The 16,936-nt window shown below is 46.1% G+C and overlaps 1 protein-coding gene across 13 annotated transcripts in view; it reads right to left on the reverse strand.

Moving 5' to 3' along the window:
* TACC1 (transforming acidic coiled-coil containing protein 1) overlaps positions 1-16,936 on the reverse strand; it is a 90,032-nt gene that overhangs the window by 14,796 nt on the left and 58,300 nt on the right. For 2 of the 13 annotated variants that reach the window (XM_065900051.1, XM_065900055.1), the window contains exons 3-6: positions 9,437-10,529; positions 5,623-5,683; positions 3,316-3,436; positions 533-585 (exon numbers count right to left, since the gene is read on the reverse strand). In XM_065900051.1, the coding sequence (XP_065756123.1) occupies positions 533-585; positions 3,316-3,436; positions 5,623-5,683; positions 9,437-10,529 (1,328 nt within the window). Of the gene's footprint in view, positions 1-532; positions 586-3,228; positions 3,437-5,622; positions 5,684-6,936; positions 6,973-9,436; positions 10,530-16,936 lie in introns of those variants that run through there. The other 11 variants (XM_065900050.1, XM_065900052.1, XM_065900060.1 and 8 more) reach the window with 9 other exon arrangements.

Below are 16,936 nucleotides of genomic sequence, written 5' to 3' on the forward strand. Positions count from 1 at the left end.
GACACATGCCGCACGGTGGGTCAGCCCAGTCCTGGGGACACATCCTGGTGTAACATTCACCACAGGGTAACCCTGGTTTCCATTTTGTAATCTACAACCGGGGCTGCTCGAAAGAAATACAGCGTAAGCCATACGTAATTTAAAAATTCTCAGTAGCCACATTTAAAGGATAAAAAGAAACAGGTGAAATTAATTTTAATAATATAGTTTCGTTAACCCAATAGATCCAAAACATCAACATGTTATCAGTATAAAAAGTTAGAGACATTTTATCTTCCCTTCTTTTCTGCGCTAAGTCGTCAAATGCTGGTTGCACTTTACACTTGGAAGACATCTCAGGACGTCCAGCTACAGGTCCAAGTACTAGTGGTCACCCTCCGAGACGCCTCAAGTGAAGGAGTTGTGCTTTATTTTTATCTTATGCCCGTCACCAGACACAGACTAGAATTTAATTACTGAGTTATCGTGGACTTCAAAACGAACACTGAACCCCCCGCGCTCACACCCCTCCCCCACGATCCTGGGGACTCACGGGCACGGCAGGTCCATCCTTCTCCATCTGTTGGCACGTCTCCTTCTCAGTGCCTAAAACACAGAGAGTCACTTTTAGGGTCATCCCAAGAGGTTGTGCCTTTCCTTCCCACCAAGAGACTCTGGGAGACCCCAGAGCAGGCCCGGAAGGACATCTAAGGGCCCCAGAACAGCATCTCAAGATCTTGGAAGACGCGCTACATTCTGCTGACCACTGCGCTGCCTGTGTTCAGGGTCCAAAACATCCAGAGGAAAGAGGAGCTTACGGTCCGTCAGCCTCAGACGGAAGCACGTCCTCAGGTGGAGAGAACGGCAAGGCTGCCCCCTTGTGTCCATGAAAAGTTTTGCAAGTGAGTTGGACTAACCACGGGGTCATTTCAGAAAGAGGAGAAACCGTTAACGCTGAAAGCTATTTTATTACCAAGTTGGAGTGAATCTGAATTCCAGCCCTGAAGGGTACGTCAGTGGAATTAATGTAGCAGATAAAACAAGAACCTAAATTTCAATGCCTGAACACTAACTTCATTATCCTCCCCACACCCTTCAAGCTGGTCTTCTCGGCTCCGCTCCACCACCAGAGTCAACGCGTACAAAAAACCAACACGATGCTTCTTCTGATTAAAGGAACATGCACTCGTTGAAGAAAATATTTAAATATGTAAAAGCACATAAAATGCTGAAGCTACAATCCTCCACCTGCAATCGCAAATTACTACTTTAGTGCACTGTCGAGAGTGAATTATTGAGAACAAAAATGTGACCATCACTACTTTGCTTAAAAACCTTCAGTGGCTCCTCTATATTGATAAAGCCCCAACTCCTCAGGACAACCCCGGGTTCCCACTTGCCCTGTACTCACGGACAGCTACTGGGCATTTTACCTGTGTGGCAGGTTCCTTCCCATCCCTGTGAGAGACTCCTTGGGGTGCATCTTCGTATTTATCTATCAAGACCCAGGCTGAAGGTGATATCCCAGGACACAGTTCACCCACCCCACGCGACCAGGGCCCCTGCTCGCTCCCACGATGTGGCTAATCCGTTACGAACAGTGTTAACGGGAGCTGTTCTGTTAGCAGAACCCCAGCTCATAAAGTTTCTGCCAAAGGAATTTCCTCCTAGTGAGGAAGGATATAATTCAACAAACAGGGACCATGCACCTGCACTAGAGGAAAATCGAAGATGAATCACTCATAGTCCTTAACCTCGAGAAGTTTATCAAAGATGATAACCTTCCATAACTAATACATGGAACGTACGAAGAAATGCTGTGGGAGCCAAGTGACCTTTCTGAGACAGACCGGCAAGGATGGGCAGAATCTCTACAGGACAATGGTGAAGAAAGGCATTTCGTATACAAGAAATAAGCATAGGTATGAGAGTTCTAAGGGTAAGCCTGTGCAATGGGTAAAGGGGCACAAAAGGAAATGGCAGACGGGGTCTTCAGAGAAAACATCAGAGCAGAAAAGAGGCCTGGGAGGAAATGTGGAACAGTGCCTGGAACGTTTATTTTACAGACGGGAAACAGACCTGGGTAGGTGGGGAGATAACTCTCACAAAGTCCAGGTTTCCACCTGCTTCTCTGGTTTGATGATAGATCATTATTTTTGAAATTCTAAGTATAAAAGCTCCACACCGAACTATGTTGCTAAAGACCTGAGTTTCCAATAATGTTTAATGAAGTCGGGAACACGGTGCCAAGTGCTTCCCAATGAAGGTTAAGGCCACAGATACAACCTGGGACCTGGAAAAGGGCCTCGGATTTAGAATGTTCTAAAGAGGAAAACAGCACTAAGCTTCAGCACAGGTTGGTCTAGGCCCTTATGAGAACATGAAGAAGCATTAGTCTTTTTCAATCCACCATGTCTGCAAGCAGGAAATCTTACAATAGTTGAGGGTAACGAAAACCATCTCTTCACACGTTAGCCTTGTGGTTAAAAGACCGTGGAGCCAAGACTGCTGGGAACTCGGACCCTAGCCCACCACTTTAACTAGACAGGAGACCGTGGCCGAGATCCTTAACTTCTGTCTCACTTTCCCTCTCTGATAATGGGGAAAAGAATGCTGCCTAATATAAAATAGATAAAAAAACAAGGAGCTACTGTATGGCACAGGGAGCTATGTTCAATATCTTGTAATAACCTATAATGGAAAAGAATCTGGAAAAACATATGTAACTGAATCAGTTTGCTGTACACCTGAAACTAAGACAACATTGTAAATCAACTGTACTTCAATTTAAAAAGGAACAAAAAAAAAAACAAAAAAAAGAACGCTACCTAGTGAGGAGACATGAGTTACTACACGTAAAACACTTAGAACAGTGCCTGCATGTGGAAGCAACTATACCTGTTAGTCGTTATTATTTCTATAAGGGAAACCAGGAGCCCAATAATCCCAACATGGTTCCAGGTCACTACACGTGAAGATGTGGCCAGACTGAAATAATTAGGAAAGAATTCAAGCAGTCTGATACATCAGTGTCTCCGTACATCCTGCCACTCAGATCCATACGTCCCTGGCGCTCCACTGACACCCTTTTGTGTTTCTTCACCAGGCAAAGGAGCAAAGCACAGACCAGCAGCCTAAGCCTATCCATCAAGGGACCCGTTCTCTAATCTCTTTAAAGTGTTTCCTGCCCTGGGCTTCCAGGCATTTCTATGCTTATGTACGTAAAAAGATGAAGATTTGCTTCCATACCTGCTTCTGAGGATGAAAACGCATGATTTATGGCAGACACGGGAACATTGGAACATTCAAAGTACTCCAGGTCGTCCTCTGGCTCACCTTTCCCCTCGGCCCCAATGGGTTTCTGACCAGATGACGTAGACGCCAGCTTCTCCTCGTCGGTAGCATGGCCGTCCCTGTTAGAAATGTCTGAAATCTGGGAGATCACTGCTCCTTCATCCTGGGAAAGGCAACAGATGAGATGCTACCATTTAGGAGGGCAAGCAGTGGGGAAAGCGACATCTCAGGAAGAGCAAAGCAGCCGCCATTCCATATGGATGTTCTCCACGAATCTGGCTACCAACCAAGGAAGAAGCTGCAGCCCCTCAACCATGGAAGGTTGTATGTTCTAGGGCCTACCTTCTGTAATTCACACCTGAGGCTTAAAAAATTAAGCTTTTCTAGCCTAAATTTATAAGCAACAAGTTGAAGTGGCTGAAGAAAATAGTTTTCATAGATTTTGCTCATATAGATAGATCCTAGACTTTTCTGGAAAATTTATGCACCCCACTGTATTTTCAGGTGACATCTAAAAACCTTTCACTACGAGCTTAAGTAGTCACAAAGGCTATAATATCTGCTACATATTATTTGTTTGCTTGTTTACTTATCTCTCCTTCCAGTTTTATTGAGATATAATTGACATAACAGCACTGTGTAACTTGAAGAGGTACAGCATAATGATATGACTTACGTACATCATGAAATTATCACAGTAAGTTTGGAGAACATCCATCCTCTCACACAGATACAAAAGAAAAGAAAAAAATTTTATTATATTTTAAATACTGACTTGGCTTATTAATTCAATTTAGTTACTCTAGTGATGATACTTTACCATCTGTTTAAAATCAAACATGAATAAGCCCTTTAATAGTCAGAAATTTACATCATTCCTTTTCCTCTCTGAATTTGTATTTCCTTGCTACTTCCATCAAGAAATTATCCCAAAGAAATGCATTTGCTTTCAAGTTTTTTTAAAGTCCTCCTATTACATTTGTTCAAAAAAATTTTAAAAACCTTTTTTACAACCATAAGTCTCTGTTAACATTTTTTCTTCTGGAGGGTTATCACTACAATTACAAAGGCACAATTTATTCTAAAAGTTTTACAATGTTTGGTAAGTACAATCAAACACAAAAGTAAAATTTTTAAAAGATGGAAATCGATTACAATATTTTGTTGCACCGATTTTAAAAATCTTTTACAATGCAATATGTGTTATTTTTCTGGAGCAAATCAAACGTAAATTTTTCATAGCTCTTGCTGCCTCTGCTTTGGCAGCATTTGAAAGTGGACACTTCATACATTTGTAATAGATGAAGCATAAATCAAATCACAAATCTTTTTTTTTTTTTTTAATCTTAAACCACGTACCAAGTTTTTGGTCCAAATTGCGTAAGATAAGTTAAACTTAAAATGCAATGACTGTATTTCTGTAATCATGGTTATGCTGGAATAAAGTTTTAAAAAGGAAGAAAAAAAAGGACTTCATTGCAATCAAATGGGTCCGGGTTTTCTTTTGTTTGCGTGTGTGTGTGTGTGTGTGTGTATTTCCCAATTAATTATACAGTCATGGACAAATATTTATTGCTAGAATGAAACAAAGGTCAGCATCAATTTGATTCCTGTTTTCCATTTTTATAGTTATAATCAAGAAGCCAGAAGCCTTACTAATACAAATAAATAGGTGAAACAGAATGAAGTTTGTAATAGAAATGTCTCAGTTCTTTGAACTCCTTTCCAAATTATGTTCCAAAAAATTCTATCATCAGTAACTATCTTTTTTTTTTTCCTTTTGGGCCATGTCGTGCTGCATGGAGGAATCTTAATTCCCCAACCAGGGATCGAGCCCGAGCCCCCTGCAGTGGAAGCGTGGAGTCCTAACCACTGGACCACCGGGGAAGTTCAAATAATTATCTTTTTAATTGAGATATAACTGACATATATCACTGTGTCAAAAAATATTTTTAATAATCTATCAGCTGACAATTCAGGTTCTCCTAACTTGCTAAAAGCAATGAACTGGAAAAACATCTGACTTTAAAAATATATTATCCAGTCACTGGAGTCAATCACCTTCTTATAACTTACACCAGTATTTCAAATCCCCTCTTTGGTGCCCAGAGGTTTCACACCCAGTGGTGATGCACCCTAGTAAGTTTGAGAACGGGTGAGAGGGAACTTTATCACAAAAAAGTGGGAAAAGGGTAGCTGTGAAGGAACGGTTCCCTTATCTTCACAGCCCTTTCTCAGATCAGCTTAGCAAGTCAAGGATTTGGGGATTGGTTTCCTTAAAGCTGAGTACTCAGATCCCCACTGGAAAATCTTCATTCATCACCACTCTGATGAGGAACACAGACTTACCTGAGAACACCCATCCAAAGCAAGAGACTGGGCTTCGTATTTCTTCACCTTACAGCCACTCCTGGGAAAAAAACAAACAGAACACCGGGCCGGTTTGGAATCACACTGACAACCTCCAAGCTGTGAGATGGTGCAGACAGCGGTGTGTGCAGACACAAGCCAAAGCGCACAGCCCCACGCGAGTCACACGTCCACGCGTCAGAGATGGGAACAAACACCTTCCCGCCTCTGAATCCTCTCCCGAGAGGCAGGGCAAGCAAAGAACTGTAACTCAGTGACCTCCTCACTTGCTTCTGCGGGTAGCTAAACACCAGCACTCGGGCCCCTACGGCTTGTAACTGCGCGCCAGCAGCCACCAACAGCTCTTCCGAGAGCAGCCCCAGTACCTGGAGACGGTCGGGTCATCTGATCCGCGCTCACTTGGCTTTGATAAGTCACCAGAAAAATTACCACGCCGGACCACATTCTTTAAAAATTCTTTATTGCGCTAAAAGCCACGGAAGTCTGGGAAGACAGCTCCAGACCTGCGTGCTCACAGAGGAGGACTGTGGGCAACAGAAAGGATGAAAATAAAAATGTCTGAGCAAACTGTTATCATTCCTCTTAAGTAGCGAGATGGAAAACGAACGTCACGACCGGAACTGGGGAAGCTCAAACCGCCCGCTTTGTTTAAACTAGCACGTAATTTGTGATCTGAAGACTATCCAGATTCTGTTCTTTTGTAATGAACTTAGAATTTACAGCACCGCCGCTCTGACCACACCCCACCCCCAACCAAAACTGCAAGTTCTTCTCGTTTTGCGGGGCAAAAACAAAGACCAGCATGGCTACCAGAAGAGGGACCACCACCTCGGTAGTGTCTGCTTGTCTTCCCTAACGCCTGAGTGTCACCCCTGCCACCAAACTCAGGTTGAGCTGACTCGGTAAAATGTATTCCCTGCTCCAAGGCGGCAGCCTTATCCTATCAAAAAAGTCAGTTGTTCCTGACATGAAACAGCAGAGCAGTTCCTCAAGCCGCTGCGGGGATGAGAGTAGGGCCAAGCCAGCACGCAGCATCACAGCGCCCCACGAGGCGTGTGTCAAGCCGGGGACGCAAGCTCTCGCACCTGAGGTGGGAGGGCCCCATCTCCAAGCCTTTGGGTACAGATGGCAAGGCTAATAAGCTGGCTCAGGAAGTGGCAAATGAAATGCAAAAAAATCATCAGAAGATCCAACTCAGAAAGGGAAGCCAACATGCTATGGAGAGATGGTCCGGGGAGGGTAGGGGAGGAACTGCCAAGGGCCCCAGGGAGAGCCAGAAACAGGAGTACTTACAACAGAAAACAGAGAAATTTCACTTGCTCAGTAGTCCTGATGCACCAACAAAATTAGAGACGGGAAAGAGACAGACAGATGGAGAAAAAAATCATGTAAAGCCTGGAATATTTATCTCTAGTCTGGCAGACATAATGGTTGCAAAGTTCTTTCTATGAGGTGAGGCGTGAATTAAAAATGTCATACTCATGAATGTTACCACTGGTGAGTGAATGATTCTCAGTAGTTAGAGAGTGACAGAAACACTCGGAAATGTCACACGGTCAAATTTATGGATGAAAAGTAAACTTTCAAATATTTGTAAATGTAAAAAAACGGCATTACTGCCGAGTATGTTTACTCTTAAATGTCTAGTCATCCAGATTAAAGGCAATCAATGCATGAATGAAAATATAATTGAAAATGCATCTGCTTATATCTCCGGTAGGTGTATATTACTGAGAAACTCCAAGCGATTTTACATAATTTATCTTATTTGACCCACAAAAATCCCAATCATAGGATGATGTCTCTAGTTTACAGAAGAAGGATCTGAGATGCCACCAATTACGTCATCTTTTAAGAAGTCACACAAGGGCTTCCCTGGTGGGGCAGTGGTTGAGAGTCCGCCTGCTGATGCAGGGGACACAGGTTCGTGCCCGGGTCTGGGAAGATCCCAAATGCCGCGGAGCGGCTGGGCCCGTGAGCCATGGCCGCTGAGCCTGCGCGTCCGGAGCCTGTGCTCCGCAACGGGAGAGGCCACAACAGTGAGAGGCCCGCGTACCGCAAAAAAAAACAAAAACAAAAACAAAACAGAACAGGAGGAAAATGCTAGCAGGTGAGGGTGGTAGGACTGGGAGAGGGTGCTTCTTGCTACTGAAAACAAGATGTAGGATAAACTTCCCTCCCTTTGGTCCCACTTTAGTCTCATGTAACATGAGTGCACTGGCTACACACCTTCAACAGCAACTGAAAGGGAGGCTCCCAATGACCCCTTATCAACCCTGATAGGCAGGTCTGCCCATAATTAGGGGACCCCAGGTTAGGAAGAATCCAGGCAAAGACCTGGCCATCGTGTCCCCCGGGCATCGTCTAGACACAGGTAACTAACCTGAACCACAGAAAAGCACCTTGAGGTCACCTGATCAATAATATTTTTCAGCAACCATTTAACTGTGTGTCTATAATCAAAGAACAGATCAAGAACTATTAATGACATTTCATTCCCTTTAGACGTCCTGGGGAATATTCTGGGGCTGCTGAAGAATCCGTTCCTGCAGTGCTCAAGCTTCTTGGTCCTCATACTTTCTGCTCTTTAACCCTTTTTCTCTGGTGTCAATCACCACACCATCTAGTGTTTTTCTTTACATCACATTAACGCTGAAACGCATTTCGCCAATACAACTGTGGTGACAACGAGAAACATGTACTTCTTCTCACCCTCCCTTTCCATATTTCATCCACCATGTCACTGGCCCTTTTTTTTTTTTTTTAAATACTTTATTTATTTAATTTGGCCACACCACACGTCTTGTGGGATCTCAGTTCCCTGACCAGGGATCAAACCTGGGCCACAGCAGTGAAAGCATGAAAGCGCCAAGTCCTAACCACTGGACCGCCAGGGAATTCCTCATTGGCCCTTCTTTATATCTAATTCTTAGTAAAATGTCACAGGGTCATGAAGATACCAACAGATTGTCATCGACTCAAGTTTTGTGATAAGGTCACCCTGTAACAAGTTTAACCTGAAATGTGACGTGGAATTATGGCCTGGGGGTGACGACTCCGAGAGAACTCTGAGGACCTTGCAAAAGTGGCTCCAGATTTCCCGGGAGAAGGGGGGTTGGTGGGGAGCGGGATCTCACACAACGAAGACTAACAGCCTAATTTAGTCAGATTTAGGCAATTGTTTAAAATAGTCTTGATTCTTTTTGGAAACTCACCTCCTTTCTGAAAGAGCCAGAAGCTTTACCAGAAGACATAAGAATTCTAACTTTTAGTGGTAGGTTTGTTTCCAACAAAAATCACAGCTTTCTGTTCAAGTGAAAAGACTTCTGTAAGACCCTTTCCCACGTGTTACTGATACTACACAGTTTACCTGCAGCCCTGGTATTCTTGTTTCATCCACAGAGAAGCTGAAGAAGGTGGCTAGCACTGACACCTGAATTCTGTATATAAAACGATTCCCGACAGCTCAGATAGGATTTCTGAAAACCATCAAATCTCTACCTGCCTAGCCCATGACATTCTTTTTTCTTTTTAAATAGGAAAAAAGTACCCAAGATGGGGGGAAAAAGAACTCAGCTGAATAAACTGAGGATTCAGAAGCAAAGCAGACATCTAAAAAGGAAACCTCAGGTATCTCTGATTCCACACCAGAGTTAGGCAAAACAGTGAAGATTGCAGTCCGAGGTTACGAGCTTTGCGTCTGCCCCGGGGCACCTTCACCCAAACCAAAAGCAGTGGCCGCCAAACTCACAGAGAGGACCCAGAACACAAGGCCCACGCCCATCTCACTCACGTTATCAAACGCGACTTTGCCTTCTTGGGTGATTCTAAGATTTCACTAATGTGACTACCGGCGGGAGAACCAAAGTCACTGCTCGTTAAAGTCATAGCGGGTTTAAAGGGATCCATGGATTCGTCAAAGTGATCTGGGTCAAAGCCGTAGGAGCCCTGAGCCGAGAGCAGGGGCGAGCGCTGCAGCGGGGAGTGGCCCCCAAAGGGCCCGAAGTCGGGGCTCTCCCCGGGACAGGGGCGGGGACCCGGCTCTGAGGACGCCCCTGCCCCCGGGGCGCCTGCTGGCTCCCGGGCGCCGTCTTTCTGAACCTTGGGTGTCACCCTGCTGCCCAGTTTCCGGCCGGGTTTCCTCAGGAGGGCTTTCCTGGACTCCACAGTCTCCACGTCTTCCGTGAAGTCAAACTCCAGTTTCAGAGGGGAGCCCCTCACGGCCTCCGGCAGCTCCGTCCCTGAGTCGCTGGTGTCTCCGCCGGGGGCACACGGTGTCTCCCTCACGTCGGGGGGACACTTCTGGCTCCTGTCACCTCCTAGCAGGGCAGGGGTGGCGGCGTTCCCAGCCTCTCCGTCGGAACCGGACTGGCGGTCCACCCGGGGAAGACGCGCGCCCTCCGGGGCGGGGTGGGCTTCGGAGACCCCGCCGCCTGCCGCCTTCTTCCTAAGGGGGACGGGCCTGGGCTTCCGCAGCCTGCTTCTGCTGGCCCCGGGCTCCGGACACGGGCTTCCCGCCTCCGGGTCGGCTTCCGCCGAGGCCTCCAGCGTGGACCCCATGGCGCCCTCGGTCATTGCCTGGTCCTCGGCGGCGCCCGGCGCTTGGGGGCAGGGCCCGGCCTGGCCTAGGGCCGTGGCCACGCAGCCATGAGCCGCTGCTGGGCCAGGCGGCCCCCGGGGCGCCGTGGAATTCTTGGTGTCTACGGAAAACGGCCTCACGACAGAGATTTTGCTCACATCGTGTTCAGGTTCTTCTCTGAAACCCCGGACCGAGTAAGACTCAGCAGCGTGCTGAGCTGCTTCGTTTTCTGAGGGTCTAGAACCAGCCTCGGGCGACCGTTTTTCAACCACTTCTGCTACCAGCTGTTCGTCCACTTCTTGTGAGTCTAAAACAAAACACAAAAGCCGCCTGTTAACAAATTACCTTTTCAGCATTGGTGACTATTCTCCACTAGCTGAAGCCGCACAAACGGCAAGCTCTGCCCTCTTTGCTTGTACGAAGCATCCCTAAGGTTCCGCAACGACGGCGGCGTGGCCTGACGGCGGACGGCTGGTACTACACTCTAAAGCGAGTCTTCCCAGCCCAAACGCTGCGTGTGTGCTATCCAAGTCACACGAATAACAATTATACCGAACAGAGCTATTCAGGAAATGGCCAAATAGATCGTGGGCCCTCTGCAAAGCAAATTAATATGATGTTAAAATTCTGCAGGTTAAAACAACTGGTCTGGGGCTTCCCTGGTGGCGCAGTGGTTGAGAATCTGCCTGCTAATGCAGGGGACACGGGTTCGAGCCCTGGTCTGGGAGGATCCCACATGCTGCGGAGCAACTAGGCCCATGAGCCACAACTACTGAGCCTGCGCGTCTGGAGCCTGTGCTCCGCAACAAGAGGCTGCGATAGTGAGAGGCCCGCGCACCGCGATGAAGAGTGGCCTCCTCTTGCCACAACTAGAGAAAGCCCTCGCACAGAAATGAAAACCCAACACAGCAAAAATAAATAAATAAATTTAAAAAAAAATGGTCTGGAAGAAACTTTGGATGCAGACAACTCAGGTAACAGCGTTCTCACCTGGCACGGACACGGTTCCCAGGCACTGCCTGAGAGTTTCAGGGTCCGGATTTTATGCAGTAAGCGTGTTTTAATCTCTGGATGTTAAGTATTCCCTCTTCCCCAGAATAGAGTTTAAATAACTAGACTGGCTTAAAATTAAATGAAAAAGTCATCACGGCCTGCTCAGAATAACTTCTCTGTACACTTAAAAATGGAAAGAGCCAAATAAAAAAACTAATTAGAAAAAGCAGAGATAGAAAAGTGGCTTTATAAACAAACAGCCCTTATTTTACTAAAACACAAATCATAAAACAATAAAGTTACTTCTTCTTTAGAAGCTTTGTCTCTAAGCTGGCCAGGAATCTTCTCAAATCATTTGTGAACATGAAAGATCCCTTTTAATTGGGGTTTTATAAGGAGAAACTCTGCAATCAGGAAGGTGTAAATGAAGGTATTTCTTTAAAGCACAAACTAAGATAGTGCTTTCCTGACATATATCTGAAACGATAATAGAGTAGCAGCAAAAACTGAGTAAACTGGTTATTATCATAGTATCTCATGATTTAAGGGAAACTCAGAGATGACCATCTAATCCTACTTCCTGACCGTCATCCTAATCCAGGATCAAAGAACTAAGCATCACTGGCAGAGTTTTTTTAAAGCACTCACACATCTTTTTACACGATTCCTTTATGGCTGGAATTGGGCAGCGGTTTACAAACTATTCTGCACAGATGCTTCAGATATTCTAACCAATGTCCAATATGTCTTGTTCTTAAAGATATATTTAACTATTATTAATACTGTAATTTTTAAAAAAGCTCTCAACACATGATCCCTGGGATTTAACATACTTCAAAAGGATATTTTTTTAAAAAGAGACAGCAAATGTGGCAAAATCTTGATAACTGTTGAATCCAGGGACGGGTATATAGGAGTTTCCATTGTGCTATTTTCTCTATCGTATACTCTTGAAACCTTTCAAAATAAAAAAATTTAAAACAACTGCATTTCACACAGAATTTTAACGAGAACGTTTTAAAGTGTACTGACAAATTCACTTGTGTCTGTACAGACTCTCTATTCTCTCTCCATATATTTGAGCTGTGATGCAGGTGTTATTGACTGTTTCTCTGTGCTGATGGCGGGCGGGAGGGTAGACAAGCAACAGTGAAAACACAGCATCAAAACCCCAGGGCTGCAAAAATCTACATGCAACAGGCTCAGTTAGAAGCCAGGCTGGGTCTGGGCACACCTGCTCACACCCTAGCATCAGCTGGTTGAATACAATCTAATCTTGATTATACCAAAGTATAGACAGTTACCGCTTATTTTACATGAGCCACAGAGAGCGCTGAAGCAGGGGTGGATCGAAATCAGATTTACGTTCTCAACAGCTCTCTCCAGTTGAAATGTGGAAGGAGGTCAAAATGGAACAAACAGAACCGCTAGCATGTTATTCTGGGGCTTCGACTAGGGAGGTGCTAATGGACAGGAAGAGAAGTGCACAGTAACTGAGAAAATGAGGTGAAATTTGATAAGGCTTGATGATAGGCTGGATGTAGGACTGTAGGAGAAGGAGGCATCAAAGATGACTCGTACGTTTTCAGCTCATGGAATGAGAGGATGGTTTTACTGTTCAACGAGATTCAGGGGTACCAGCCGAAGAGCTCGGGGCTGTCGGGCTGGGGTGGGGAGGTTGGCCCTGGACACCGAGAGCTGTCTGGAACTCTGAAGCAGAGATGCTGAGTAGGAAGTAAGTAGCGCAGACAGATCTGGGCTGCAACTAGTACTTGACCTAACTGAAGCCACGATATAAGTGAGACTGACTACCTTCGAAGTCACACTGGATACTACTTAACTGTAAGGTATCTCCCTCCTACACTGCATCTTTGAGCCTTAGCATATTTTATTCTAAAATTTTAAAGAGGTTGATTATCTTTCTTTCAAAGAGAAGTTACCTAAAAAGGATTAATTTAAAATGAAAGTTGAAGTTTAACCATCTTTGTAAATTAAGAGAGTATTATTAATCACAACATCATAGTTATATAAGAAAGTGCCCAAACATTTTAGAGATGCATACTGAAATATCTGTGACCTGATACCTTGGAACTTGTTTTAAAAATACTAAAGCAGGGCTTCCCTGGTGGCGCAGTGGTTGAGAGTCCGCCTGCCGATGCAGGGGACGCGGGTTCGTGCCCCGGTCTGGGAAGATCCCACATGCCGCGGAGTGGCTGGGCCCGTGAGCCATGGCCGCTGAGCCTGCGTGTCCGGAACCTGTGCTCCGCAACGGGAGAGGCCACAACAGTGAGAGGCCCACGTACCGCAAAAAAAAACAAAAAAAAACGAAAGCAGCAAAACAAAAGAAAAAGAAGGTCATAGTGGGGACAAACCTGGGCAAATGGGGGCAATGATTTAACCTGGGCAGTGGGCGCACACAGGTTCTACCGCAGGACATTGGAAGCTGATGACAATCAAAGAAAAACTGTCTTTTGTTACATAATTGCTCTCCCAACCTCTCCTTGCCATTGACTTCTAAACATTTACTGCCAGTCTTCCACGTGGGAGCCCTGGGCACTGATACCCGAGTCCTCTGTGTTCTTCCCGCAGAGGCTTGTGATAAGTTAAGGGGAAAGGGTGAGGCGAGGACAGTGCGTCCAGCCCAGCGGCCCTTTCCCTCTTGGGACTTTTGTCTCCCTTTCCTGATTCCTTCACCAACAATCCCACACCTCCCAGAGACCGAGGGGAGACCTATGGAGTCGCCCTTCGCTTACTCTCTCCTAGCTTTCAATTTCTGCCCTCATCGCCTCCATTAGAAAAGGGCAGGGCCTTCCCACCTTCCTCCACCTCCACCCATTCCTCTAGACCCTTCTCCGTCCCCATCTCTACCGGCTGCAGAGGAGCGAGGAATGGAAAAGGAGCCCGCCCGGCAACTTGGGGACACCTGCAGCTCTGCTGTACCCTAAAGCGTGCCACCCAGCAAGTGGGAGGGGGAAGGAAAACGAGCACCCTTCACCTGAATTCGGCCCCCCAGCCTGAGCAGAAGACCCCTGCCCAGGCATTTCTTGGCCAGCTCTGGCCAGGTACCAGGTCAGTAAACCTGCCCAGTCCTACGCCCACTCCCTGCAGACCCCACCCTGGTCTAGCATCTTCAGTCACCAGGAGAAAGCACTGACGGGCAGGAGTGTGCGGAGGGCTTCTCATTGACTTAAACCAGTTTGGGGGAAATTCCCTGGCGGTCCAGTGGTTAGGGCTTGGCGCTTTCACTGCTGTGGCCTGGGTTCGATCCCTGGTCAGGGAACTAAGATCCCGCAAGCCGCGTGGCGTGGCCAAAAAAAACAAAATAAAAATAAAAATAAACCAGTCTGGGGAGTTTGGGAAAATGTAAAACAAGGAAAAAACCAAACTCCTCACCTAACTGGAAAAGGTACCTCAGAGTAAGATTTTATTTGCATTTACACCCTCCGTCAGCAAGTGTGCCAATACCAGGCGACCCCACATACCCCGGGCTGCCCTACAACAGACGCTAAAGGCAAGCATGGCACCACAGGTAACTTTCAGGAAGAAGTAAAACACCCAAAATGTCTGCAAGCTCTGGTTAAGAGCTCTAACCTCGGTCCCCGTCTGAGAGCGCTGTTAGGTAACTAACCTCCCTCTAAGCCATCCTTCCACTTTTACACAAATCCTGCATTCCATCAGAACCTTCCTCCAGCGCGCTGATAGGCTCTCTCCCTGGATTGAGTCTATTGAGTTTGGATGATTCTGACAAGCACAGCACTGCCTGGCAGCTTGGTGAACACAGACAGAGAGGTGATCAGCAGATGAATTCAAAGCAAACACAGAGGAAATCCAAAAATAGACCAACATTTCCACTTCTGTCACGTCTGCTGCTGTTAATGAAACTCTGCCTTTCAAGGGGCAGCCTCTGCTGGATCTAAAACGTTGTGTGACGCACGCATGGGTGCTCTAACACAGATACCTTATATGCTTTTTATAGACTATTCTCCTGTAAAAAGAGCTTTTTCCCTCCTTCTTTATAATATTTGTAAAAGAAAAGGCACAGAACACCAAAATTCTAAAGACTGAGGTAACAGCTTGACCTTCTGCTTTGTACTCTGGTATGCTGAAAATATACTGGGTTAAAATACAAGTGTATGAAAAACCTTAGCAGAAGGGAAATGCCATGAACACAAAATATTTCTGACACTCAGAAATGTATTCAGTTCACATACACTGAGAACCTGCTCAGCTGGCTGTTTCCACATGGATAACCTCATCTGAGAGGAGATAAAACAGCAACCACTTGGAAGACATTGTATATTAACACTGCAGATTTGGCATTTTTCTCTAATATGCTTGACATTTCCCCCCCCTCAGATTTTAACTTTTTGGTGAAACGTTGTCTGCAAGCTCCTTTAAGACCTCCCATCACTTCCTCTCCTGCAGCTACAAGAGGCCTCTTTTATGGGTTTTAAAATACTGGACATGTGGGACTTCCCTGGTGGTCCAGTGGTCAAGACTCTGTGCTTCCACTGCAGGGGGTGTGGGTTCGATCCCTGGTCAGGGAACTAAGATCCTGCATGCCTTGTGGTGCAGCCAAACAACAAAAAACCAAACAAATAAACACTGGACCTGTAAAGTGACAAAGCTGCCAATATTTGAACAGGCCTCCTGTATCTCTCTCTCACACACACACAAACCCTGGCCTCCTTCTAACCTCAAAATCTGAACAGTATATCTCACGACCAAGTCTGAGATGCAAGGCCTGACTCTGAGGCTAAAACAAAAATCTCTGAACCAATACATGAAAATGAATGTCTTTGCAATAATTCAGGAAGAAGGGTTCTAAGGTAAAATTTCAGAGGGTCCATGAAGCCCCAGAAACTCAATGAAAAATTACATTAGAGCCTTCTCCAGGGGAGAAAATCCATGGCCTTCTCCAAAGTCTGGCCTTAGAAACCACCGGGCAGGGACTTCCCTGGTGGCTCAGTGGTTGAGAGTCCGCCTGCCAATGCAGGAGACACGGGTTCGAGCCCCGGTCCGGGAAGATCCCACGTGCCACAGAGCAACGGGGCCCACATGCCACAACTACTGAGCCCGCACTCAAGAGCCCGCGTGCCACAGCTACTGAAGCCCGCACGCCTGGAGCCCGTGCTCCACAACAAGAGAAGCCACCACAACGCAACCAAAAATAAATAAATAAAATTTTAAAATACATTTTAAAAAAATAGCTATTTTTAAAAAAAAAGAAAGGAAAAGAAACCACCGGGCGGCAGACTGTATTTGGGGGCCACGTTTAGGGTCCTCAAAGGGCTCCTCTCATTACCTGATAGTTAAAACTTCAATTCCCCCTCAATCACCACACCGGGGTTTAAAAACTCTTACGCTACTGCGGGAAAAAAATCCTAACGTCAAAAGACAAAGCTCACCACCTCCGAGAACATTCCAAGGGAATGCTGCAAGTGCTGTTTTAAGCAATTTTAAGTGTGGACTAAACGTCTGAGAGGGAACACGCACCAAAACACAAATTTAAATCGTCTGTTTAAACAGGATTCAGTCACGGGCTCCGTACCCGTTGACACTGAGATGGGACTGAAGGGTGGTGGATGGCCAGGCCCTAAGGGGCCCCAAACGTCCAGTGAAAGCTGGTGGCGTGGTCCCGGCGGGGCACTGGTGTGGAAGGGAGGGACGCTTGGACAGACCACCCCGTGGGAAATCAGACCTGGGGGGATGCTCTCCTTC

The sequence above is a fragment of the Phocoena phocoena genome, chromosome 21 (genome assembly GCF_963924675.1).
Source record: "Phocoena phocoena chromosome 21, mPhoPho1.1, whole genome shotgun sequence".
Classification (NCBI taxonomy): Eukaryota; Metazoa; Chordata; class Mammalia; order Artiodactyla; family Phocoenidae; genus Phocoena; species Phocoena phocoena.